Source organism: Ursus maritimus, unplaced genomic scaffold (assembly GCF_017311325.1).
Source record: "Ursus maritimus isolate PB19 unplaced genomic scaffold, ASM1731132v1 scaffold_23, whole genome shotgun sequence".
Taxonomy (NCBI): Eukaryota; Metazoa; Chordata; class Mammalia; order Carnivora; family Ursidae; genus Ursus; species Ursus maritimus.
The window spans coordinates 35843889-35871435 of NW_024424786.1; the positions used below are offsets into that span (position 1 = coordinate 35843889).

The 27547-nt window shown below is 40.7% G+C and overlaps 2 protein-coding genes and 1 long non-coding RNA gene across 4 annotated transcripts in view; 1 reads left to right on the top strand and 2 right to left on the bottom strand.

Moving 5' to 3' along the window:
* The window catches only part of PATL1 (PAT1 homolog 1, processing body mRNA decay factor), a 29730-nt gene extending 25570 nt beyond the window's left edge, over nt 1-4160 (bottom strand). Inside the window, exons 1-2 of the mRNA XM_040639140.1 lie at nt 4043-4160; nt 2033-2144 (exon numbers count right to left, since the gene is read on the bottom strand). Of these exons, the coding sequence (XP_040495074.1) occupies nt 2033-2144; nt 4043-4057 (127 nt within the window). The 5' untranslated portion in view covers nt 4058-4160. The remainder of the gene's footprint in view (nt 1-2032; nt 2145-4042) is intronic.
* A 286-nt stretch (nt 4161-4446) lies between these two features.
* LOC103666157 lies at nt 4447-27329 on the top strand. 2 transcript variants are annotated; one of them, XR_569449.2, is made up of 5 exons: nt 4447-4719; nt 15636-15712; nt 16413-16503; nt 25863-26108; nt 26329-27329. It is a non-coding gene; the product is annotated as an uncharacterized LOC103666157 (long non-coding RNA). The 2 variants fall into 2 exon arrangements; XR_005837117.1 differs by lacking the exon at nt 26329-27329 and having other exon boundaries at nt 4447-5458; nt 25863-26101.
* LOC103666156 (olfactory receptor 10V1-like) lies at nt 12200-13662 on the bottom strand. The gene has a single exon (XM_008694183.1). The coding sequence runs from the start codon at nt 13344-13346 to the stop codon at nt 12408-12410; it is 939 nt and encodes a 312-aa protein (XP_008692405.1). The 5' UTR covers nt 13347-13662; the 3' UTR covers nt 12200-12407.
* Nucleotides 27330-27547: the final 218 nt, after the last annotated feature.

Below are 27547 nucleotides of genomic sequence, written 5' to 3' on the forward strand. Positions count from 1 at the left end.
AAAGTCTTTCTTAATCACTTATGCCCTAGGGTACAAAGCGAGCTAACCATATGCTATTTCACTGCCTTTACTTTTTACTACCCATTCTTTTACCGTGTAACCTTAGGGCTTTTTTCAACATATGCACACTTTTCTTTTTTTCCATCATATCACATACACTTCTGTACACTCTAATGTCCTTTTAAGGCAATATTCTCCCCAACTTGTGAGGAATACAGAAGCAGAAAAAGATTGTCCACAGCACACTGTAAGTCAATGAGAAGAGATGAGACTATTTCTCTTCTGTCCAGGTTCAAAACTGAGGACATCTTAGTATGCCACCTCATTTTAATATAATATCTATAAATCAATTCCATCAACTTTATTTAATACTGAGGAATTTATTTAAAAAAGTCAGTACAATACTTTAAGAGAAAAGGAGTTCTAGAAACAAGCATACAATGTTTCTAACTTCTATTGTATACTATAGGTTATACTAAACTAACTTCCAAATACAATTTGCATCAGTTTCTTGCATTTGCAATTCTTTTGTACCTCTCTTNCCCTGTGATCTCCATGGAGAGAGAAGAGCATCTTACATCATGTCATCCTCTTGGATGATCTCATCTCCTCAACTGTGGCTATGATCCAAAAGGTCTTTGGTTTCCTTCTGTAATCAGTCTCCCTTCTACCTTAAGTGCTTCTCTTGCTGCTCGATAGTGGCAGTTTTAATCTCTACTGAATTTTGTAAACCTTGACTAACAAATACTATGCTTTCTCATTTTTCCCAGTTATTTCAACCCAGTCTAAGTTTTCATAAATAAACCTGTTCATATCATTGCAAAACGAGTAACCATTATCACACCTTTAAGACCTTTTATTAGTTCTTGATATTCAACATCTTAAGATCAGCCCCTATTGTGAAATTTCATCTTGCTACTTAACTTCGAATATTAGTTGCACAGACAGAAACGCTGATTCCAAAGAAATCACACATATACACATCGCAACAGAAACACTGTTACTGCTCCTTTTCAACACCAACAGTTAAAGCAAAAATACTTGCATTAACTCTTACCTACTTCTTTTTTGAAAGTACATTTTATTAGTATATTTGCTCTAGAATCTCTAATTCTCGAACTTTATCATATAAACTTGTTGCCTAAGTTTCCCATTTTAGATTATTAGAACTCTGAGCCATGTTAAGTTTAGTCTGGCTCTTTAATTTTTTACCCTCTTCCAACTCCTAAAATATTTATCTATATCTAGGGATGGGAAAATTTCACCTGTGCACAGCACTTTTCTAACACATGAAGACTTCCTTTCACCACAATTCTTAGAATAAAATGCTTTTTATTTTATTGAAGATACTATATAAGGCAATAGCAGGCTCATGCAATACACCAATAGTAGTAACTGAGTTTTAAAACATACACACCCAGGGGCGCCTGGGTGGCACAGCGGTTAAGCCTCTGCCTTCGGCTCAGGGCGTGATCCTGGAGTTATGGGATCGAGCCCCACATTAGGCTCCTCCGCTGGGAGCCTGCTTCTTCCTCTCTCACTCCCCCTGCTTGTGTTCCCTCTCTCGCTGGCTGTCTCTACCTCTGTCGAATAAATAAATAAAATCTTAAAAAAAAACCAAACACATACACACCCAAGTCCAAGTTTTCTTTTAGTCTACTAGTTTTTCCGAAAGTTACATATTCCACAAATAAAAGTTTCCTTCTTCTAGGACTATTTTAAATCCTTGTAAGATGTCTGCTCCTCTCGCCATTTACACGCCTTACACCACCAACCTAGAGCCACAGATAAAGAAGCTGGAAGGCACAGGGCTCAGAGAACATCTTGTTTTGTATATAAATGAGGCAAAAAGGGGGCCCAAGGGATTGAGGTAGATGCCTCCAGTGAAGACTGAACTATTCGGAGACTAAGAATAGAATATTTTGCTAAATTTGTAAATGTAGTTACTCCTACTAAGACAAAGCACTTACAAAAGAGAACATTTAAAGAGCAAGAGACCAAGGTGACATTATAAGATAAAGATGTCACTTACCAATGGCACCTGACCCAAATGTATCATCATTGAATTGATCAATCTCTTCATCTTCTTCTCCCAAGCCCTGAAATGCATCTTCATCTTCATCCAGAGGACAATCCTCTAAAGACTAAAATAAAGAGAAAAGAGACTAGCTATTCATAAAGTCCACACCTTCATTTAAAAAAATGTTCATTTTATTTTCCCAATCATCAGAATAGCTTATGACCTCTCGTAAAGACAGCATTTTTTCTACCCCCAATTTCCCTGACATTGGAAAATGGCAGTATCTTCTTTCAGTTTCTCTTTTCCCAAACAGTCCATTTCTCTTTCAAGAATCTAATAATAGTGTTTCTTCATGCAACCAAGAAATTAGGCCTCCATCTTGACATCACTGGTTAGAATAGTAATGACAACACAAAATGCACACTTTACCATTATTTTGAGTTTTATGTATATTTTTCAAAGGTATCATGTTCCTCATTTTCATGTCAAAATTTCAACTATTTTATTATGTCCTCTTAAGCTTTCTCTTTACTTCCCCTCTTCTGTTTTCTGTAGGCCCAAAATCTGGTGATGAAACAGAAAGCTAAATTTTCAACTCCAATTAAGTAAACTCTGGAAAAGCTGTGATATGTTGAGTTCAAGTTTTGGCCCCATTCTTAAAAGTGGTGCAAACTTGGCTAAGTCATATTCTGGTTAACTCATTAAATACCTCTTAAGTACCTATTGTATCTCCAGCTCTGTGTTAGGCTCTGGGTAACAAAGGGACAAAACCTTTGAGAGTTGTGAGGATTAAATGAGGCAAAGATTTGGCAAAGATTGTAGATTGCTAAACAATGCTAGTTATCACCGCAACAATTTAAAGTCTGTTCTATTTTAAATATTTCCCCCTTCCACTTCAGTTTTCAACTGATTTATTTTCCAAGTTCTCTTTTCTTTTGGCAACTCTGCCTACAGCACCTCATCAACTCTCTCCATGCTTACATCAAGTCAGTTTGGTCTTAAACCATTCCTATCAAGTATCAAGTACATGTGTCCCCAGTTTCCAAAGACTCAGAATTACAATACCACACATCAACAAGCAGGTCTGATACACCTTGCCAGGCAACCTCCTTAAATAGGCTTTCCCAAAGGCAAGGTTAGGCCAAAAGGCCATTCCACCCGTCTTAAGCCCTCCCAAACTTCCACAAAGCAGGCATACAACTGCCTCCAGAGCAGAGGCAACTTCCAGCTGCACGCCCTTCCAAATCACAAAGATCTACTTCACCAAATCACTGTTTTAAATTGTAAAGACTCTTAGAGATCGCCCAGAGCAGCCCTTTGAGTCTACAAACCTAGAAGCTTTATGTCCAGAGACTAGGAATAGCTCAAGGTCATACAACAAGTTAGTGGCAGGGTCAGGACTCTCGACTATTGCTACATTCCCGGGATGGTCACCAAACCCACGTCTCCCTCCACTCGCCCAGAAGAACTTCTGCGGGACACGCCCCCTCCCAACTCGGAGCCCTCTTTGGTAAACAGTCTCCCGCCGCAGTGAAGGGCAAGTCCAAGCCCCCCTGACCCGCTGGGTGCCCGGGCGAAGGGGTGTGGGTGTGTGTGTGTGTATGTGTGTAATTGGAGGGGAGGTGGTTCCGGGTCCAGGGCGGGAAACATGTCTCTAGGCTTTCCCGGGAGACTCTCCCTCAAGAAGAGCCAGCGGGTGGGTGCATCGCTCTCCCTTCCGCGGCTCTTCCCGGGGCGGGGGTGGGGGATGGTCTGGTTACAGCACTTAACGGGCCCTCCCCACCCCAAAACAGAGGCCAACTCTCACCAGCGGCCACTGATAGGACAGTCCCGCCCCCTGGAGCCGGCTCACCGCCCTGGGATTAAACCCGCGACCCCAGGCCCCACGCGTTCCACTCGGTCCCGCGGGTCCCGCCGCCAGCCCCCTCCACCCCCAGGGGCGCGGGAGGGACGCGCGGGGGGTGAGAGAGGAAAGGGGGCGCGGGAGGGAGGGAGGGGTCACTTCCGGTCGCAAGAGCTCACCTCGTAGCGGAACATTCTTGGGGAGGGGGGAGGGAGCGGGGAGGGGAGTGGGGGGAGGGAGGGAAGAAGCGCTGACTCCCCGGCTCCTCCGCGCGCGGGTCCTCCACCGGCTCGCGACCCCTGGCCGCCGCCGTACGCCGGAGCGTGCGTGGGAACGTGCACAGGCGCGCCTCGGGGAGGGCGGCCGCCCCGCTCGGCGCCCGGCGCGGCGGCTGCGCGGGGACAGATTTGGCGTCCCGCTTCCTAGTCTCAGCGGCGGGAAGGAGGTCCCGTGGAGAGAGACTGCGCACGCGCCGCCCGTCGGGGGCTTCCTCACTAGCCAGACTCGCAGCTCCGCCCCCGGCTTCTCTGTGCCCGCCCCGCGCTCAGGTCCGAGTCACGAGTTTTCCGTCACCGACGGGGCGGAGAAAGCCCCTGTGATTGTCACAGGATATGGCTTTGGAGAGTCCCTGGCTGAGCTTGGGCTGGGAGGAATGGAGGTTCCTGGGCTGTTTTTCCAACGACCAGCACGGTCTTCGGGGGGCTCGGCGGTCCTCGCGATCTACCCTGTGCGCGGAGTGGAGGGGGAAAAACCCGACAGGCCCAGGTCATCGAAAGGGGCTGAATTCGTCACCACTTTGAGCGGCACGTCAGCCGCTGAATCCACAGCAAGTCTGGGCTGTGATTTATGTCTCGAGGTGATGACGGCGCCCGGTTTTTAAAAAGCGGAGGCATGTTCCGGGAGGTTCAACCAGGGTGATATTTTTAGGCGCCAGGCGCTCCGGGCACGTGGCGCGGGGGAGCCAGAAAGGGCAGCGCGGCCGAGGGCAGGCAGGAAGGTCATCGAGGCCGCGGAGCGCCACCCCGGCTACGCCGCTGGGGGACACCATCTCCCGAGCGGACCGAGCCCAGGAAAGAGTTTGTCCGAGTTGTAAGCTTCCGAACCCTGGTTCCAGGAGTCTATGGTTCTCCACCTGTGTTGGCACCGCCCAGGCCCTTTCGGCCCGTTGAGCTCATGGAACTTTCTCTTTTCCCCGTAAGGACTAAACTTCAACCGCGAAGAATTAATTCCTGTGCATTTCGCAACTCGTTTCTCCGCGTGTCTGAAAATGCAACCTGGCCTAGGAATGGCATGCAGTAAATTCCTCACATGCTAATCAGAGCCTGAGTCTGGACACTTTGGATATTTGGAAATAGAAGTTCTGGGTGGGAATGCATGCTTTGTCACTGGCCATCAGATTTTGGGCAAGTTACCTAAACATCTCTGAGCCTTAATTTCTTCGTAAAATGGGTTTAATGATACTTGCCTCACAGAGTAGTTGTTCAATGGCATGATGATGTTAATGTTATTAATACAGATTGAAGTCTGCCTGGCACTCTGCTAGGTGCTGTATATGGACTATCTCATTAAATCCTTCCTTATGCCAACCCCACGAGGTAGGTACTGTTATTTTCTCTATTTTGTAAGTGAGGAACCAGAGGATTAGAGATGTTAAGTAATTTGCCCCGAACCACCCAATGGCAAGTGGCAAAGCTGGCAGCTGGACCTCTCTGATTCCAAAAACCTAATATCTGAAGCACTGTGACAATTTAACAGAACCAAGTGCTTACGTGGGCCAGGCCTGAACCTTAAAGAGTAGCAGGCGGAGGAAAAGATGATAGTTGGGTTTCAGGCATGCACTGAACATTACAAAACAGTATTAGGTAACAGCAAGTCTTAACAATGACCAAGGAATTGGTACTATATAGACCAGGGGTTGGAAACTAGGACTCTTGGCTGAATCAGGCCAGTTGCCTGCCTTTTTAAGTAAAATTTTGTTGGAATACAGTCATTCATTTATTTATATATTGTCCTTGGTTGCTTTAGGGCAATGAAGGCCGAGATGAGTACTTAGAGTGCCGGCCGTTTGCCCAGCAACGCCTAAAATATTTACTAACTGGCTCTTTGTGGAAAATGTTTGCTGATCCTTGATAAAATAATGTTTTCTCATCACTATGTTAGAAATCAGTTGTTAAAAAGAAACCTACATCTCTAATTCATGGACCACTTAAGGAAATATAAGAGCAAGCAGAAAATATTTAGAACTGAATGATAAAACGTATCAAGACTTTCAGGCTATAGCTAAAGCAGTTTATAAAGGAAAGTAGGGAAGTCTGAATATAAATGAAGTGGGTAAACTTGGGAAAGAAAGAAATAATAAACAGTAATTAAAGAAACAAGTCAAAGTATCATAGAGAGGATTAACAAAATTATCCTTTTTCTCATGTAACACCTGTTCGTGGGGGAGATTAATGAGAGTTCCTTTAAGAGAATAATGCTTTTTTTTAAAGTTGGGTAATAGATCCTTTATTAAGATGGGGAGGGTCCAAGTTCTTTTCCTAAGTGATTCTTTAGAAATAAGGTCTGATGCCTCTGGAGAGTGTCCCTTGAGTGGGTGAAAGAAAAACCTCTCTTGCATGCCAGGTAGGTAGAAGAGGCTTTGACAGATGAGAGAGGACATCAGTTAGACAAAGCCACTGAGTTTTCTTTAGCAATGTCTGTCCTTTCTCCAAAAGCTGCAAATAATCCCTCGTGGTATTTATAGGCTCTATACATTCTTTTAAAAAAATTGAGGTAAAACAATCCATTTTCTTGTGAGACTATTTTAGATGGCTTTAATTTTTATTAAGTAACGTGCTACTCCAAATCAGTGGTTCTCTGCCTCATCGGGAGAGCTTGTTAAAACACTGCTGGGCCTCCTCCCCAGAGTTTCTGATTCAGTAGGTCTGAAGTAGGGCCTGAGAATTAATTGCATTTATAACAAGTTCCAGGTGATGCCGATGCCGCTGGTTGTACTTTGAGAACCATCGCTTTAAGACATTAAACGTGAATGCAGAGTGTTACAGAGAAGGAGAAAGAGTGATGGGCTGCCCAGAGGGTCATTTTTCATGTTGTCAGCAAAGTTGCAGTACTGTGTTCCTTCTGGAGGTCCTAGCAGACAATCTGTTTCCTTCTTAGCTTCTAGAGGTTGCATGCATTCCTTGGCTTGTAGCCCCGTCCTCCCATTTTCAAAGCCAGCAGCCAAGAATCTTTCAAACTCTTCCTCTCATCCTCTCCTTCTGTTGTCACATTTTTCTCTCCCACCCTCCTGCTTCCCTCTTACAAAGATCGTGATAACACTGGGGGCATCTGGATAATCCAGGATAATCTCCCCATCTCAAGATCCTTAATCACATGGGCAAAATCCCTTTACAGTTTACCACCTGTGGTGTGTGTGAACCACTGGGGTTATTTAAAATGATTTTTGGTGGGGCACCTGGGTCACGCAGTTGGTTTAGCGGCTAACTCTTGATTTCAGCTCAGGTCATCATCTCAGGGTCTTGAGATCAAGCTCTGCTTTGGGCTCTGTGCTCAGTGGGGAGTCTGCTTGAGATTCTCTCTCTCCTTCTCCCTCTGCTTCTCCTGCCATCCTCCGCAATCATGAAGGATCATTAAAAGGAAAATCAAGAGTGAGTGAGAACATGCTGGCCCACCCTCCCGCCCTGGCTCTCGGGGGTGCGGCTTAGTGCTGACCAGGCCTTGACACTAATGCACTGGGGGAACATCCGTCTTGTATTAGTAGTAGTGTTGATTGGCTGCCACGGAGAGGTGGGGAGCGATGGTAGTGTTCCAGGGTAGGTCGTGGCTTTGGAAGATAAAGCAGCAAGCCAGCTTCCTCACACGTTTTTCTGGTACTGAACTGTGGCGCAGTTGCTTCCATTATTTCCTTCGGGTTCTTTGAGCCTTGCAGGGCCGGGATGGGGGCACAGGGAACTCTTCCCCTTGTCGTTTATCTACACAGCCCAGGAAAGGATGATGATTCCCTCCTTCTGGGCCCTTCTCAGTGAGATTACGTGACGGAAGGCAGAAACCCTGTATTTCGCATTCAGCATTTTATTCTTATCACGTCATTTACTTCAGCACTTGGTAGAAATCGTTTGAACGTTTCTGAGTTCTTTCAGTCGTAAACCAATATGTAGAGAAGAATTGGCAAGGTAAAAAAATGGATTCTACCTCCTGGTTCGTAGGAGAGGTCTTCACATGCTATACCTTGAAGGCCCAGGTCTTCAAGTACCTTTAAGTATCTCTTTGCCTTGGTTTCTTACAGTTCCTGTAGAGTCACCAGAACAGGGTCAGGTGGCAGCATCCCTTTCAGACCATTTCCTTGCCCATTTTACTGGCTACAGCTGGTGCTAAGGAAATGGCAGGGTAGAAGAGGGCTAAGAAGAAGGGTAGGGAGTAAGGGAGGAAAGCCTATGAAAGCTTAAAAAGCCTAACTCCCCATCCAACACCTTGGCATTCCCTGTGCCTTGGGCTCACTGGTAATCTGTTTCTGGCATTAGCTGGACTTCAGTATTTCCCCATGTCTAAGTGCGACAAAGATAGGTAAGCTTCTAGTTTCTGGCCTTTTCCTGAGACAGTTGGGGAAAGAGAGTGATTCAGGCTGTTCGCTGAGGCTGCTACACTGGAGGGACCTTGGCTGTATCTCTTCCTTTGGGCAAACCTTGCAAAAGAAAGAGGCTTGTTCAACAAAGTATGAAAATTAGTCAAAATTCCATGAACACCATTAACCAGTCTTGAGGCATTCTATTAATTACATTGAAGCCTGATGTAAAATACAATGATCTTTAAGAATTCAGGCACACTTGCTTCCCTCACCTATTAGCTAACACTTAAGTCAGGACAATTATGATTGAAGAGATGCTTGCATTCTGGTATTCTTTTTTTTTTTTTTCCCTATTAGTGAGATAGGATACTTATAATGTAAAACACCTGACATTTTGGACTTTGATGGTTAACTTGGGATGTTGTAGTTATTCGATACACATAACAGACCATCCGAATTTAGTGGTTAAAACAATAATGATGTATTTTGCTAATGAATCCGCAGTTTGGCCAGGACACAATGGGAACAGCTCATCTCTGCTCCAGGTGGCATCACGTGGTACTGCTTGAAGCTGGGAATGACTCAGTGGTTGGTTGCTGGAACCATCTGAAGTTTCACTCACTACCTGGCAGTTGGTCTGTCAGCTGAGACCTCAGTGGGGTTTTCAGCACTTACATGTGGACTTTCTATGTAGTTTCTTACTTTTTTCACAGCATGGTGGCTGGGTTCCAAGAATAAGTGTCCCTCCATAAGGGCCAGTTGGAAGCATATCCCCTGTCATGACCTAGTCTTGAAAATGACATAGCATCACTTCTGCTATGTCATCTAGATTCAAGGGCAAGAAAGGTGGACCCCACCTGAAATGGANAGAGTGTCTGTGTCACAATGGAAGGACAGCATGTAGGAAGGGATATGTCACTGTGGTCATTTTGGAAAATTGGGGCTAAGGACTGGGAGACAAGGCTTTTTGGATAAAAGAGGCCAAGAAATCTCTTCAAACAAAAGTCAAATCAAGGGAAGTATTCTTCTGTCCTTAAAAAAGTCACCATCACCACCACCACTACCTGGGTTTATCTGATGGTGTGTGATGATGAGACAGAATTAAAGGACACCTGGGGAATTTTTGCAGTTTTGGAGCTTATACAATCTTTGGTAAGGATATACCCTGATTTCCATGGTGGAATGTAGGCACGTGCATGCAAAATCCCCCTAAAATGCAGCTTGTCAGCCATTGCTGCGTTCATTCCGTATCTATTGCTGCACAAAAAATTACTCCAAAACATAGCAGCTGAACACTAAAATCACATTTTATCTTACAAACCTTTGGAGGGTCAGGATTCTAGGAGGAGCAGCTTAGCAGGGTGATTCTGGCTCATAGTGTTTCAGGAAGTGCAGTCAAAACGTCAGCCAGGGGTCCAGTCATCTGAAGGCGGGTCTGTGCCTAAGTTGGTTCACTCACGTGGCTGTTGGCAAGAGGCCTCAGTTTCTCTCCACATGGACCTCTCCATGGAGCTTTTTGGCTATTCTCAAGAACATGGCAACTTCTTCCAGAGTAATCAGGGAGAGGCTGCGGCCACAGTATCTTCTGTGACCCAGTCTGAGAAGTCATAGGTATCACTTCTGCCACATTCCATTCGCTAGAAATAAATTAACCAAGTATAGCCCACGCTCAAAGGGAGGGGAATTAGGCTCGATCTTGTAAAGGGAGGAATATCAAAGGATTTTTTGAAATCACCACAACCTGTTTGAAGGCAAACTCTAGACCTTTTAACTGGACAATTTCTGGAAAGAGAAAGAGATTGTAATATTATGATGATCATAAAACACCAGTGGTACAAATAAGGTGATGTTGGTGCAGGAATATATGGACTGACTTACGGAACAGAGTAAGTGCCCAAGAAATAGAACTTGACAGAAATGTGTATTTGCTATGTGATAAAGATGATAATTCAATGGATAAAGGAAGCATGATTTGGAAATTATACTGAAGCAATTGGTTATTTTGAGGTAAAAAATAAAGCCTTATAGCACAGCATACAACACAATAAATTCCAGAATGATAAATAAGTTCCATGTGAAATTTTAAACATAAAGCAACAAGAACAAAATATGGATGAATATTTGTATGATTTCAGGATAAATGTTTCAGAATTTATTTACTATAAAAATGGAAAAATCACAAAGCAAAAATTTGAATACTGAATTCTATAACATACACACACATATAGTATACATATGAATAGTGTATATAATGTAATATATGCGTAAAATAAGCTTTCAAAATATTTTCCACACATAGGGAAAGTATTGACAAAGTACAGACTTAAAAATAGATCTTAAAATTCTTTAAGCATCTTAGAAAAACCCACAAAGATTTTTAAATAGCTATAAAATATATAAAAAGGTCAAATTAAGTAATAAATGTAAACAAGATTAATAGTTGCCATTGTAAAACCATCAAATTGACAAATAAGAAAGGAAGAACTAAAGAAAGGAAAAAAAGGAAGAAAAAGAAGGGAGAAGGGAGAGAGTGAAGGAGGGAAGAATGGAAAGAAGGAGGAAAGGAAGGAAGCCAGCCCAGTGTTGACCATGAAATTATAAGGCAAATACTTTTGTAAATAGTTGTGAGAGTATGAATTTGTAGTCTCCAGGAATGCAATTTGGCAATGTTTGTGTAAATAGGGGTTTAAAATATTTTAACCCTTGGGAAGTAATTAGAGTTAACACACAATGAATCATTTTAAAGATGTTTATCACAGTGATACTTGTAACAGTGAAAGATTGGTAGCCATTTAAATGCCAATAAGGATAAATGGAAATGTTATGACAACCATTATTTTAGAAGGCTACTCAGCAAGGTAGATATTTATGTTACAAGTTAGAGAATGCAGCAGGGTACCAAAGCTCAAAATATAATACGCATTATGTTAAAATACCCAAATATTATCTAAGGCTTATTTTAATTGGTGGGGTTAGAAATGATTTTTAACTTTTTTCTGTCTACTTTTATGTTCCCCAATTTTTCTAAAATCAATGTGTATTATATTTAAAAATGGGAAAATGTTATTTTAATTTTATTTTAAAGATTTTATTTATTTGAGAGAGAGTGAGCACGAGAGAGGGGAGGGTCAGAGGGAGAAGCAGACTCTCTGCTGAGCAGGGAGCCCAACATGGGACTCGTTCCTAAACTCCGGGATCACGATCTGAGCCAAAGGCAGTTGCTTAACCAACCAAGCCACCCAGGCGCCCCCAAAAATGTTATTTTAAAAGTAGAACCATAACAAGACAGATTGGCAAGAGCAGAAAAAAGAAGTTCTCATACCAGTTCTGCCAAATAACCTGGACCCTTCTTGAAACTTCCCATTCTGAATGGGGTGAAGATATTGTTTATAATTTTGAAGCATCGCCAATTACACTTTCAAAATAACAATACATTCCAGATATTTATTACATTCCAGATATAATTTTTTCTAACTTTTCAACAGTAATGGGTCTCAGAATAAACATTCCCCAAGACTCAGTCAATAGAAAGGAGAAAAATAAGGCTTTATGAGTGGAAACTTGAAGAATTATTAGTGCTCTTAGAAGGAACCTCTTGTAGTTATTCTATGAGTATTTGTGGAATGCTAACAGCAAATCTCAGTATATAGCCTTGTGGGGAGATAACAAATAAATAAGAATGTCCTTTGACATCACTTGAAGGAATTCATCAATTCAATAAACAGGTATTGATTATCTGCTTTAGCTGTTTTAGGCATTGGGGATGTATCAGTGAACAAAACAAACAAAATACCTGGCCATCAAGAATTTACTCTCTCTTATTTTAAATGTTAATATCTAACTTTCAGGAGCTTGCTCTATAGTTGGGAGCTAGAAATTAACTGGGGCCTGAAGAAGTAGTGAGTCAATTCCCCTGAGTTTATCATTTTCCAAAGAATTATTTTGTGCCATTTACATGAGTCCAGAAACTCCCACATTTCCTAGTGCAGCAAATGTCTTTTCATGACCTTCTTTAGTGTATCTTTCAGCTCTTTGTTCCTCATACTGTAAATCAAGGGGTTTAAGACAGGGGTGACAAAAGTGTAAACAACAGACACCACACGACCCATTTCTGGGTCGTAGCTAGAGCTGGGGCGTAAATAGATAAGGCTGCAGCAGCCATACTGGAGGAGAACCACGGTCAGATGAGAAGAGCAGGTGGAGAAGGCCTTGTGCCGCCCCTCTGCAGAGCGGATCTTCAAAATGGCGGCCAAGATGAAGATGTATGAGATGGAGATCAGGGAAAAGGGAATGGTAAGGGTGATGACACTGACAATGAAGATCACGGCTTCTTGCATTCGAGTATCTCCACAGGCCAACCGCAAGATGGGGAGCACATCACAGTAGAAGTGAGTGATTCTGTTGTGGCCGCAAAATGGCAGGTGGAAAATCAGAGCTGTTAGTTGTAAGGCTAGAATGAAACCAAGGACCAGGGCTCCCATAGCCAGCTGGGCACACAGCTGCCATCTCATGATGAGGGTGTAACGCAGGGGATCCCGAATAGCTACAAACCGATCATAAGCCATAATCCCCAAGAGGATACAGTCAGCACTGCCCAGAAAGACAAAGAAGAACATCTGTGTGCCACAGCCTGTGAAAGAGATGGGTATTCTCCCCATGGTCAGGAGGTTGACCAAAGCAAGAGGGGCAACAGTGGAAGAGTAAAAGATCTCCAGGACTGCCAGATTGGCCAGAAAGAAATACATGGGAGTGTGGAGTGATCGCTCTGCCCAGACAGTGAGGAAGATTGTGGCATTCCCAATGAGACTGCCAATATACATTAGCAGGAAAGCCACAAAAATAAGTATTTGTATCTCCAGGATGGGTGAAAATGGGTGAAAGTGGAACTGGATGTCTACGGTTTGGTTTTCATCCCCCATAAAAGTGGCACATCAAGTTTTCTAGGACAAAAGAAAAATTATGTTAGGAAAGAAAGTGCTTTGAGCTTTGGGATGAAGGCGATGATACTGTGTTAGCACCCCTAGCTTTAATAATCTTGAAGATGAGTTTATAGCGGGCAGATCACTCTCTGTTCTTGCTTGTGTTTGCCAGCTCACATTTTTAAGAGAGTTGACTCAGGTTAACTATAAAGCCTGTCACTTTGAGTAAGAGCCAAGTTGATTTGCCCCATGTGGCAATTGAGCTCAGGACTTTGACTTCACTTTTGTTTTTCAACAGCCAGTTGAACTAATAACCCCTGAACCTCTAAAAATACACATTGCCTAGCAATAATAGACTGGCTATCAATATGATCTTGAGTGCAAGTCCTATAATGTACGTTGGGATCATATTATCCCATATAAAGGATGCTCCATTGTTCTTTGAAGGGTAATCTTCCTAGACAGGAAAAGAGGTCAGCTTGGGCCAATGCAGCAGCATTGAGCATGATGGCTCCATTACTGGTTTGTGATTGCAGAAAAAACTCTGAGCCTTCTAGTATATTGGCCCTTAATTGTAGGCACCCCATACCTTTTCCAAACTTTCTCTGTGTTTTTAACAAAGAGTCAAGAGAAGTACAGCAGTTTTAGAAACAGCATCAATATAGACATCTAGCTTTGGGAAGTTTATAAAAATTCTTCCCCCATGACAATTGGACAATGCCCACATTCTTGCATATGGCGGAGAAAGTATCAAGTATGATATCTCGTACACCTTTCTAAAACAAACGATTTTTTTTCTTTTATTCTATTTTTTGTGATAATTTGTTTTATGTATGTCTTATTTATCATAAGTATATGATCTTTTGCAGGATAAGAACTGTATCTTATTCCTCCCCCTCTACTGCCTAGTATGGTGACCAGTAAATGTTTGTTGAATGAATAAATAAATGAATAAGTTTTTCACAGCCTGGGTAGATTTGCATTTAGGCAGAGCACATAGTCTTGTAAAGTGTGACTTAAGGATTCAATGAAGGAAAACATTCCTCTTACAAGCTGGGTATAGCTTAGCTCCTTTGTGTTTAGAAAACATTGTCACTGAAAATTTGTCCATCTTATTAGTACTTATGAGTTTGACTTCAAATGATTTAGTGCTCAAATCTCAGACGTGTTTTCCTGTATGAGGGAAGTAATCGTCTCTCTCCATCTCCCTGAATTTGTTTGAAGATTAGACTGATTTGCATTTCTGGTCTGGGCATTGCCCTACTCTGCGCCTCACCACTGAAAGGGACCAAGCACCAAATGTAGATTTTCCTCTAGACCATTGGGAGTAGATTGGGCTAGAATAGACTTTCAAAAGGAGCCTAGAGCATTTGAGACAGCCAGGGCCTTGTTTCAGTCGTTTTGTAATTACTGTCACACCCATAAATACACCCTCTACCCAATAGTTATCCCATAGGAGGTCATCCAAACTCCCATGGTTTTGTTCATTACTGCTTGGGTCTGGGTCGGGCTCATCCTACCGGGAATAAGGCTAGACATTTACCAAAGGGATAGGAGTTGAAGGGTCTTGTAAAGACTCTCATTCATAAAATTTTTTTTTCCTGGTAAAATGAAAAATTTATCCAGCTAAAATGAACATGTGAGCTAAGACGCATGGGGGTGAGAGTGTAAATGAAGAGGGTCAGTTATTTTATCTGTCATTTTATCTGTCAATAGCACCTTACCTGATTTGATTTGCCAGAATCAACTCAACTTCTCTTTGAGGCCCTGGAAAGGGGAAACATTTTATTGTTTTATTTTATTAAAAAAAATTTTTTTAAGTAGGCTCTATGCCCAGCATGGAGCCTAACACAGGGGTTGAACTCACAACCCTGAGATTAAGACCTGAGCTGAGATCAAGAATCAGACTCTTAACTGACTGAGCCACCCAGGCACCCTGCAAGGGGGAATGTTTTTGAGCACTGTGCATATGGGAGGGAAAAGTGACATAATCTGGATAGAAACCTTGAAGAACAACTAGATGTCTTATAGCAACTCAGGGACAATTTGTTATAGACCACTCTATGCTTTTTAAATGTATTTATGTTTCACTATCTCATTTAATTGCCTTAAAATGTTCAGCAGATAGGAAGGTAGCTATTAAGACCTCCGTCTTGAGGCTGAGGCACAGAGAGGGTAATTAACTGACCCATTATCCTTCAGTGATTTAGAGGTGGAAGAGAGGCTAGCATTTAGATCTCCTTGTACTTATCAATGATTACATAAATCTTACCTTGATTCTTGTTGCAGGACCATGAACCAGCTGTGATCTTGTCACTGACAATCCCAGTGAGCTCAGAACAAACCAGCAAATGCCTTTTCTCGGGGTAAGGCTCTTACATATATAGAATGACCTTAGCGATGCTAGAGGAAAAGATAAAAGAGAATTCTGTTCAGAACTTCTAGCTAATTCCATGAATCTACAAGGTTTATATTATTGGGGCTACTCTAAAAATACTACTAATTCAAATAAAGCTTGATGAGACTTGGCTTAGCCTCTAAGGAGGTCAGATTATCTCAGAATTAAAGCTGTGCTTACAGGTGCCCAAAGCATCAATCTCTGGTTCCTAAAAACACAGTCATACTGATTGGTCTGCAGAATTGGCAGTAAAGCCTAGCAGAGTTAAGAATTTGAAGTACCGGAGTTGAGAAGCCCTGGGACCATCATCTGTCTCTGCTATTTACCATCTGGGTGACCTTGAAAAGTTTCTCTCTGTGCACTTCACTTTCTTCGTCTTCAAAATGCAAATAGTATCAACATCTATCCCATAAAGTTGTTGTAAAGATTAAATGAGAGAATGAGTATAAAGTGATTTGTACAGTGTCTGGTGGTATTGTCATTCCAGGCTAGCCACTGCCGTAATTGATTTTTGAAAGGCTGTACTAATGGCCTGTGTGAGTCTTGCCATAGACACCGTGTTCTTATTCTGATACACTAATATACAAAATCTTTGGTGATCATGTTTTCCTGCTTTTAGTTCTCTATGTACAATTACATGTCTTCCTGCATCCGATTTACCTCCACAGGACAAAGTATAAGTATGTTGGTGTGGCATTGTTATTACTCCATTTGAACCAGGACAATCGAGTCCCATGAGGGAATCCGGTGACTATAAAGGTATTTCCAATTCCGTCTGAATTTTCCAGTGTATCTTGACCTTTATGAATTTTAATTACTGTAATTGATGACTTAGCCTATTTACATTATATTTTGTCTTACTTTGCATTCTCTAAGAAGGAGGGGCTCATGGCTCTCATATCTCATGCATACCATTGTACACCCAGCACCTATCGTTGTACCAGAATACAGGAGGCAATATAAGACTGAATGCATGCATGCATGAATGAAGGATTTCTTACTTGTCTATACGAGGGAAAGGGAGAACATATAGCATTGTCTGGAATAGTTTGATGTTCTTGTAAGGAACAGTTCCATGTAGGGCCTTATTGCAATCCTCATGAGAGATGAAAAATAGGAGGGAAGTTATCCAGAATATTATGAATCTTGGAGCTGGAGCCAAAAGAATTTCTACATGATTCCTTAGGACCACACAGATTTGTGTTAAATAATGGGATGTTAAGGCGTTAGCCTATTTACTCACGAAATGGTCATTGCCATTCTTGTGACTAGATGCATAGCTTCTCAGGTCTGTTTCTTTTGAGTTGTCAGATGTCTTCCTGTTCTGAACCCAAACTGGAAATTGTTCAATGCACAATAAAACTGTTTTGATCCCCTTCATCTGCCTTTGCTTGGACTAAATCATGAGAACAAGAACCCATGATAAATGGCAGGTCTGTAAGTCACTGATTACCTGGAAAGAAAGTCAAAACATCGATTAACATTTTCCTGGTGCAGCCAGTCTTCCAGACTTTTACAGATGTTACAAAAGCCAAAGACAGAGACAGAATATTTATTATTCTAAGGGATAATTAGAATCCTCTTATTATCAAGAACTCTGGTGGTATATCTCCTTTGCTATAATCTTCAGAGTTGGCTCTTACGCACATAGGTGAGGAGTCTGATGCCCTACAAAGCAGCTGGGAGAGATGCTGGAATTGGCTGAGAACTTACCTTCCTCTGGAAGGAGTTACTATCTTTAAATCCAAGTGTTATTTCTAAAGATTTCCCTCAATCCTCAAGCCTTTACAACTTCTGCAGGGACCTTTGGGACCAGCCTCCCTCGGGTGTCCCCAGATCCCTGTCCACACACAAGTGCCGCGTCGTGGCACAGACCTTGTCATGGCTCCTCCCTCCCAGAAGCCACACTCACCTTCAGTGATTTCTGTCAAGCACAGTGTCTCTTCAGCAATCTTGCATCTTGCTGTGTCTTGGTTCAAGTGAGGCATTTATCCCTCGGAGCCTGGTGTCTTAGGAGAGTTTCACAATCCACCAGTCAAGTTTCATCTCCAACAGTGGTTTATAGCCCGTAGAAATTCAAAGCAAGGAAAACAAACAACCTTTATCATCCATTGTTTAGTAGCTTTTAAAGAATCGACTTACATTTCATTGGTCATTTGCCTTGATCAAGTCATCTCCTTTCTCAATGGTTTTAAAAATAGTTCTGGGGTGTTATTTTCCATGATAGTGTCATTAAGCCAAAAAACAACCACCAGAATAGTCTTTCTTCTGGAATAAGATCACTGGTGTCATTTTCATAAAGAAAAAAGATAATAAATAATATACCTAATCACCTAGTAAAGGGTTGAGAAATTGAATCAGACATCTGATTATTATTATTTTGTATTGAAGCATAATTAGCAATGGGATATTAGTTTCAGGTGTACGACATATTGATTCAACAATCTATACATACTCAGTGCTCGCTGCCCTAAGCGTAGCCACCATTTGTTGCCACGCAACATTATTATGGTATTATTGACTATGTTCCCTTTGCTACACTTTTTATCTCTGGAACACTTGATTATCTTGAAGCAAGCCCCTTGATATTTTGTAAGATGAAGGCAAAATTTTGGATTAACAGCATATTTCATTGCTGTTCATATATTCCGAAGTTGTGTAGACATATCTTTAAGTTATGTCTTTAAGCTTCTTGAATCATTATTATTTCTTCTCTCAGAAATTGGTTTGGCATCACTACCACCATAGGGGAATATCTTATTTTTAAGAGACTTAAAAATGTTCTTTATTAAAGAAGGGTGTACCCCTGAAACTAATAATACACTATATATTAACTAACTTGAGTTCAGATAAAAAAAAAAGGGAAGGGGGCATTGGAAAAAAAGAGATGAACAAATTTTTATGGATTTAGAAACATATTCATTTAAAATAATGTAAAATATGTGTAAAATGTGCACATATTATAATATGTAATGTTTTCTAAGTGCTTTTGCATTACTCTTTTATTCTCACACTATCTTGTTAGGTTGAAATGATCATTCCCATTTTACAGATTGGTTGATAGAAGCTCACCCAGGCTACATAATGGATAGTACTCGAGCCAGGGCTGAAATTCAGATTTTTAACCTACAGTCCTTTTTCGTTTATTATAGTAAGGTGGCTTTAGTCTGTATTATTGTGGCTATAATAATTGTTACTACTTGCTATTAATTAAGCTTTTTGGTTTAATTTTATTAAAACTTTCTAGTAACCTTTTCTCTTTCCACCGTTGTCTTTTTGAGTCTATATTTCTCTTGATCAATTAACCTTTAGAAGAGGATCATTTTCATGGTCACTTGGCTTATAAAGCTTCTTTTAGGTAGAAGAAAGTGCTTCTTTTTCAAGTTAAAACGTTAAGCTCAGCGCATTATTTGTTTTTCATTCACAATTAGAACACAGCGTGTATAAAGTATACAGATCAAATTACTGAACTTAAATAATAGAAAAATTGAATTTTTTTAAAAGATTTTATTTATTTATTTGACATAGAGACAGCCAGCGAGAGAGGGAACACAAGCAGGGGGAGTGGGAGAGGAAGAAGCAGGCTCCCAGCGGAGGAGCCTGATATGGGGCTCGATCCCAGAATGCCGGGATCACGCCCTGAGCCGAAGGCGGACGCTTAACGACTGCGCTACCCAGGCGCCCCAAAAAATTGAATTTTTAACTACAATAAATAGTACTGGATATAATAATTTTTTAAATTTTTATTTAATTTTTGTTTTTAATTGAAGTGCAGTTGACATGTATTAGTTTCAGGTGTACAACATAATGATTCAATAGTTGTATATCTTATAAAATGTTCATCACGAAAAGTGTAGTCACCACCTGTCACCATACAAAGTTATTGCAATATTATTGACTGTATTTCCTATGGTGTACTTTTTATCCCTGTGACTTATTTATTTTATAACTGGAAGTATGTACCTCTTAGTCCCCTTGACCTGTTTTGTTCATCCCCCTACCTCCACTCTCTTCTGGCCACCACCAGTTTATTCTCTGTATTTATGAGTCTGTTTCTCTTTTGTTGTTGTTTGTTCATTCCTTTGTCTTGTTTTTTAGATTCTACGTATAAGTGAAATCATATGGAATTTGTCTTAGTGATTTCTTACAAAATATTTATACCTCTTGCTTCCATGGAAACAAACTTTTTCTGAGTATTTCAATGCTTACCAATTCTAGTATCTCTGGTTTATAGAAGCCATCACTAGGTTCGACAGTCATCTTTCTTATGCCATTGTAGACCTTAAGTTTTTAATAAATATTGTATTTTGGAAGCTATGTTCTCCACTAGAACTGATATTGGCAAATTTAAAAACGAGAGTTAAAAAATCCTGAGACCTAGATAGTATTTGAAAATGTGCCTAGTAAATTATTCCTGTAAATATATTGCACTATTAAAACAGGAATCTCATACTAGAGCTTAGAAAACTATTTAAGATTTTCAATTCTGCGATACACTGAGTTCATATCAATGACACATTCCTTATTGTGCTCACTCAATTTCAAGATAAAGTTTGATATATGACTACAGTAGCTCACTTTCTTCATAATTCTTTAAATTACACATGTCCAGTCAGATACGGAAAAGACCACAAAATTCTCTTAGGAGTATAAACCTTTCTTTGAAAGGTAATATTGTTGTTTTTAATAGAGAAATACAATAAATTGCTTTGAAATTGATGAGCTGATTGTAAGATTCACAATTCATAGTTGAAATGCATGTTGCTCCTGGTTTTTTTTTTTTTTTTTCCTTTTAATTTTCTGGGTTGGAGAAGTTGCCATCATGTTCAGAGATTCTGAAAAATTTACTTGGAATCAATATATATTGTGGTTACTTTTTTTTTTTTGAAACAATTTATTGGTCTCTTTCATTGCTTCCAAGGGCATTATGTACAATGAATTTTGGTGCCTGCATTATATTGCTTAAAATATTAATTTACATAAAATATTATGCCAAATTATAACTTGGAAAAGTGAATTTAAAAGTAGATATTTTCTAAAGTATGTCTTTGGCTTGCGTTCTAGAAACTATATCCTTGTTTATATTGTCAGCAGTTTTCTGAAGAGCATTGTATACTGTGTTTTTAGAGGCATGACAGCAAACTCAATTTTTCTATTATATATTTGACAATAGCTCCAAATTTATTTGGTAAATATGTCTTAAATTTGTTCTAGCGTTTTGTTGGGATTGAAAAATCATTGTATATCTCTTGGATGATATAAAAGTTCACTGGCATCAAAGGTGAATTTTGCTACTTTGTTCACAATAGAATGGTCTAGAATGTTTTAGAGGATCTTATGTTTCAATCTATTATGTATTCCATACAAATTTGTAACACTGTCGTATGTCTCATCCACTCAAATTATTTGTATCTGGATTAAGCTCTTTTTAGCAGACAAAAAAAAGAACAACTAATGGTCCACTTAGTGCATACAGCACAGTATCTATTATATTGTAGGTCCTCACATAATAATATCTCTGAATTGTCCAAATATGAAATCTCTCCATATTGTGATTTATTATATATTAAAATTGTTCATGTTATTTTTCTGCTCTGTGGCCCACTGTTACATTACTGTTTAAAAGCCAAATCCTACCTACCATTCAAGACCTTCTCTATAAATTTTTTTCTTCTTAAATTCCATTGGATTTTCAGCAGAATCTCAATTTTACTCTGTATTTTAATCAGGCAATTTCCTAAATAGGTTCTATACTTTCCCACCTACCTGCTTTTGCTCATCTCATGCCATTATACTAGACAGATCCTAGGGTCACTTGCCATCAAACTCCAACCTATCCTAAAATTCTTACTTAAAGAGGTATTTTCTCCATAAAGTCTATCCTAATAGTGTATTTAGGAATAGGATTTTTAAACTTTTGTAGTTCTTTACATAAACCTTGTTTCTATTATCTTACAGGTAATTGTGTACTTAAAAATTGTTAGACTACATATCTGATTAAGGGCAAAAACAATAGTGAATTTATTTTTTAAAAATTCTACACATGTAGTTACTCAGTAGATATTTGTTAACTCAAATCAATCTTCTTGGCCACATAAATGATGAGACATCCAAGAAGACTTGGTGATATGAGAGGAACTACTTTAGACTGGAAAGCTGTGCTCATTCATGGGACTCACAGTAGATTTTTGTTCAACAAATATTTATTTTGAGTGTCCTCTTTGTGCCAGAAGATGTACTAGTATTTAAAGTGTGCAACTGACCTGAGAGGAGGAGACAATAAACAGGAACCCACAGGAACTGTCCCCCAAAGGTGCAGAACTTCAGAACAGAATGCGGACTGCTCTTGGTGAGACAAGAGATTTTATCTTTTTTTTTTTTTAAGATTTTATTTATTTATCAGAGAGAGAGAGAGTGAGAGAGAGAGCATGAGTGGGGACAGTGGGAGAGGGAGAAGCCTGCTCCCCGCTGAGCAGGGAGCCCAATGATGTGGGGACCCCTGGATCATGACCCAAGTCAAAGGCAGTCGGTTAAGCCTGAGCCACCCAGATACCTCAAGAAAAGAGATTTTAAAAGAAACTTCACGGGAAAATGGCATCATTTAATGAGAGCCTAAGAGACAATAGGAAAAGCTCAGGACACTAAGTATAGACGCTGTAGAAGAGCCAAAGATGAACGTGTCACATTGTAGTAACAATTGGAACAACTTAAAAATCAGATAGTAAATATGTTTTAGGCAAGTTGAACAAATCAGGGTTAAGAATTGGACTTCCCGGAGCCCAGAGCCGTTGAAGCTTTCAGTAGGACAGAAAAGTTTAGGTTAATATAGAATTGCCAAAAGCCATAAAGAATGCAAACTATGTTCTTCTCTAGGAGACCAGGAACCAGGGACCAGCGCTGTTGCAGAACTTAGGTGGAGGACGAATGAGACCATAAAGGGTGATCATGGGGCTCATCTCTAAGCCAAAATAAGAAGCATTTTTAAGGGGGGGGTGACTAAGATGATCTCCAAATATGAGAGTCCCACCAATCCTGATATATCTCATGATGGAAAAGAAACTTTGTGTAATGTCTGCTTTTCACCTTTAAATGGAGATTAAAAAAAGCAACTGAACTTGGATATTTCACAAGTGTATCTACCAACTCAACCTGTGGTTTGAGTTAACGTACCATAAAATAAACAACATAAATTATAAGACCTCTATCCTTTCCATTTTAGCTTTAAGAACAGGAAACTTGAAGATGTAGGGACCTTCAGAGGGACAAAAAAAATAAGCTCTATTTTATGAAATCCCAGAATGTAAAACAAAACCCAGCAAGAAGAAATTATAGAGAGATAGCTTTTCGTTCTATAAAAAAAGAAATACCTTCATTGTTTCTGGTTTGAGGTAAAATGAAGTAGGTATCGGGGCGCCTGGGTGGCACAGCGGTTAAGCGCCTGCCTTCGGCTCAGGGCGTGATCCCGGCGTTCTGGGATCGAGCCCCACATCAGGCTCCTCCGCTATGAGCCTGCTTCTTCCTCTCCCACTCCCCCTGCTTGTGTTCCCTCTCTCGCTGGCTGTCTCTATCTCTGTCAAATAAATAAATAAAATCTTAAAAAAAAAAATGAAGTAGGTATCATCCACCCTGTCCCTCCCACTGAATGCAGCTAAAAAACTTGGACAGAAAGCAAGGAGCAGCTATTTGAGGATAAGCAAATAGTAACAGGTAGTTTGGGAAAGAAGGCCAGATTTGGAGGACAGCTGAACTGGTGGTTGGTTTGCCCCTTTTTGTTCCCTCTCCTGTGTCCCCTGGCCTGGACTCAGGGCAGCCTGAAACCCAGAAGCGGACATTGGCTTGGATAGACAGGGCTCCAAGAGGAACCATCTAGTTCAGACTGGAAGAGTGAGAAAGGGATCTCCTGCTGGTGACAATGGCAGCAGTGGGACCCACATGCACCTTAAACTCAGGGGGAAAGGTACCTTTCTCTTCAATCAAAGAACTTGTCTCTGGAAGTTAAGGTGAACCCAAGTGGATTTTTTTTTTTCTCTCCCGTCTTCCTGCTATTTGGACTCAGACCTGGGTGCAGTCAAGGGAAACTCCCTTCAGAGTAGGTAAATAAAGCCTCAGCCTTCTGACCAAGCAGGAGAACCCAGGGAACTGGAAAGTACCAGGGAGATTTTACCGAGGGAGGAGCTCTGGAAAGTGACCTGATAAAGTTGTTTATGAATTCCTGGGCTCAGCCACGAGTCACAAATGGGTGGAAAGGATTCCAAACAGCACGCTAGAGACTTTGAGGGCTTAGATGGAACTAAGAGATAAACCACCTTCCAGGTGCCAGACTGGCCACTGGGTAGAACAGGTGTAGAACATATGTGAATGTCACATTAAAGGCTTTGAAAATGCAACTGACATTGAAGTCACAGCGTAGAAGGGAGGGGGTGGTGGTGGTCAAAGAATTTCCAACACTTTGAATCTAATAACCAGAGAAATTACCGAGGCTAGTGTTGATAGTAACCCTGCCAGCTCTGGTCTCAGGAAGAGAATGAGGATGGGGAACAGATGGTAAAGATTTGGGGATTGCAATCAAATGTTGATCCCTTCCCAACTGGACTACCTTCTAGAGCAGTGGATCTTTTTTTTTTAAAATAATAATTTTTTATTATGTTACGTTAGTCACCATACGGTACATCCTTAGTTTTTGATGTAGTGGATCTTAAGCTGTATTATGTATCAGAATCACACGGAAGGCTTGTTAAAACTCAGATCCCTGGACCCCACCTTCTCCTACTAGTGATTAAGTAGATCTGGGGCGGGGCCTGAGCATTTGCATTTGTAACAGGTTCACAGGTGATGCAGAAGCTCCCGGTCCTGGGACCTGCACTATGAGGGTCACTGTTGTAAAATAGCATTGCAAAGGAACCAACTGGGTTTTAAGTGCATATCATTAATTGGAATAATTGAGAAGCTAGCTAGGATCCTCTGTGACTTAGCCTTTTTGTCTAGCAGTTATGTGTTAGATATTAAACACGCATACACACACACACACACACACACACACACACCCCTTGGCCCCTAACCCTAACTCCAACCTCCAGAAACAGCTACTTCTCCCACTTCCCCTTCTTTTTCTTCATTTCCTTCCCGTCCACCCCCTCATCCTCCCTCCTTATTCTTTTTTCTTCTCCTTCTCTAGCAGCTCCTATATTAGCTATTGAAAAAAAAATGTGATTTTCCTGACCTCCAGGGACAACAAGAACTCCTTCTCTTTATTGGTTTTCCCTCCCTCTTCCTCTTTCTCTTTCTTCTCCTCCCTCTCTCCCTACTTTTACTCCCTCCTTGTTTTGGATACGATAACAAAACATAGTTGGAATATTCATCAGAACAATGAGAATTCTCATCAGAATGATGACTCAGTAGAAGCCCCAGAATTTTTCCTCCAGTAATTATTCACAAGTTGTTGCAACATGGGACACTGGATTCCATTGTTCATAGATACTGTAATGCCTTTTGGCTCATTTAGTAGTTGGCCACCTATTCCTGAGTTTTCCAGGTGAATAATGGATCTACAGATGGGATTCAGTGGTTCATTTACAATTTTTGTAAACTGAACATACAGGATATATACATAAAGAGAGATCAATCTCTAGAAAATCAGACTAAAAATTCTTTGTATTTGCAGTGGAGCCCACCACCTCAACACTGGATGGTCCTTCTGTACTATTTTGGTCTTTGGTCTTTGGGGCAGAAAGAAAAGAACCTGAGAAAGATAACAGAAGAACTAGTTTTACCAAGCCCTACAAAGAATAGGAAAGAATCTTTTTTTTTTTAAATTATTTTTAAAAAAGATTTTATTTATTTATTTGACAGAGAGAGACAGCCAGTGAGAGAGGGAACACAAGCAGGGGGAGTGGGAGAGGAAGAAGCAGGCTCCTAGCAGAGGAGCCTGATGTGGGGCTGGATCCCAGCATTCTGGGATCACGCCCTGAGCCGAAGGCAGCCGCTTAACCGCTGTGCCACCCAGGAAAGAATCTTTTTGAATGTCAAGAAAGAAAACAAAAACTATACTTACAATCTTTCTGAAATCAAGAAATGAAGAATGAGTTTGTTTTAATTCTTTTCATAATTTTCCTTTTTAGGAAAGTATCCAGCAATAAAACTGTTCAGCCTACCTCTTTAAACAGCATAATAACATTGTACCTGAATTTAATGACCAGAAGAAGTGGAGAAGCTTTATGTAAAAAAATAATGTTTATTATATGTATTATTGTAAAACTGGAAATACCTAAAATGTTCAGTTTTGGGTAATGATTTGACTTTCTGTATTAATCAGCATTTGTTGCAAAAATGTCATACAACAAAAAAAATCCCAAACCTAGTGACTTGTAAGTATTTCTTTAATTAATTTCTTGGTGGCTGGCGGGGGGATGGGGTAACCATGTGATGGGTATTAAGGAGGGAGGGCACACGTGGTGATGAGCACCGGGTGTTACACGCAACTAATGAATCGTTGAACATGACATCAAAAACTAATGATATGCTATATACTGGCTAATTGAACATAATAAAAAAAGTGATTTTCTTATATTTTACTTTTTTATACAGGTGATTTTATGTCAGCTGGGGCAGCTCTGATTCCCGTTACAGGCTGGCTACACTTGGATCCAGGCTTTAGATTATGTTGAGGTCTGCTGCACAGGTCTTGTTTCGGGATTGACGGGTCAGCTGCTTCCGGTGGCATGCCTTCCTCATTGTGATACAGGAAGCTGAGGGGATTAGTTAAACTAACCAAGCATGTCTGAAACCTGTGTGCCATCATGCCCATTAGTATTCCATTGGTCAGAGAGAGTCACATGCCCAGTGTCAGCGGAAGCAGCCTTTACTCTGCCATTGCAAGGTTACATGGCAGAGGGAGTGAGGAAAGAATCGGAAACAACAATCTAAATCTACCACATTTTCCCAGTCACATGAGGAGAGGTTTTTCTTTTTTTAAAAACCTTGTTATTTTGGATAATGTCAAAATTATTAAAGCAGCTAGAAGAGTACAATGAACCCCCATGTACCCATTACTTAGCTTCACCAGTTATCAACACCTGGCTACCTTTCTTTCATTTATATTTCCATTCACTCCCTTGAGTGGATTATTTAATCTCCTGGATATCACACACTTTAGGATCTATCTCTGAGATAATTTAAAAAAAATTTTTAAAGATTTTTAAAATTTATTTGAGAGAGAGAGAGCATGTGCATGCACATGAGAGAGAGAGCGAAAGAGAGAGAGAGAGCACGCTCATTAGCATGAGCAAGGGGAGGGGCAGAGGGAGAGGGAGAAGCAGACTCCCCATGCAGCAGGGAGCCTGCCCACAGCAATGATGCGATGACGGGGGGCTCAATTCGAGGACCTTGAGATCATGACCTGAGTCGAAGGCAGACTCTTAACAAACTGAGCCACCCAGGTGCCCCTGAGATGCTTTAAAAAAAAGCATAGCCACAATCTCTTGAACAAATAATTTCTTAAGAATGTGATAGAAATAAAATTCTATAGGGGAGCACAGGCAGGAATTTCTCTGACATTGGCTATAGCAATATTTTTCTAGCTATGTCTCCTAAGGCAAGGGAAACAAAAGCAAAAATAAACTATTGGGACCACATCAAAATAAAAACTTCTGCACAGCAAAGGAAACAATCAACAAACCAAAAAGACAACCCATTGAATGGGAGAATATATTTGCAAATAACATCTCCCATAAGGGGCTAGTGTCCAAAATATATGAAGAATTTATATACAACTCAACACCAAAAACAACAATTAAAAATGGGCAGA

Excerpts from the sequence above, each read along its gene's own strand:
- LOC103666156 (XM_008694183.1), bottom strand. The coding sequence starts at position 13,346 with ATGGGGGATGAAAACCAAACCGTAGACATCCAGTTCCACTTTCACCCA.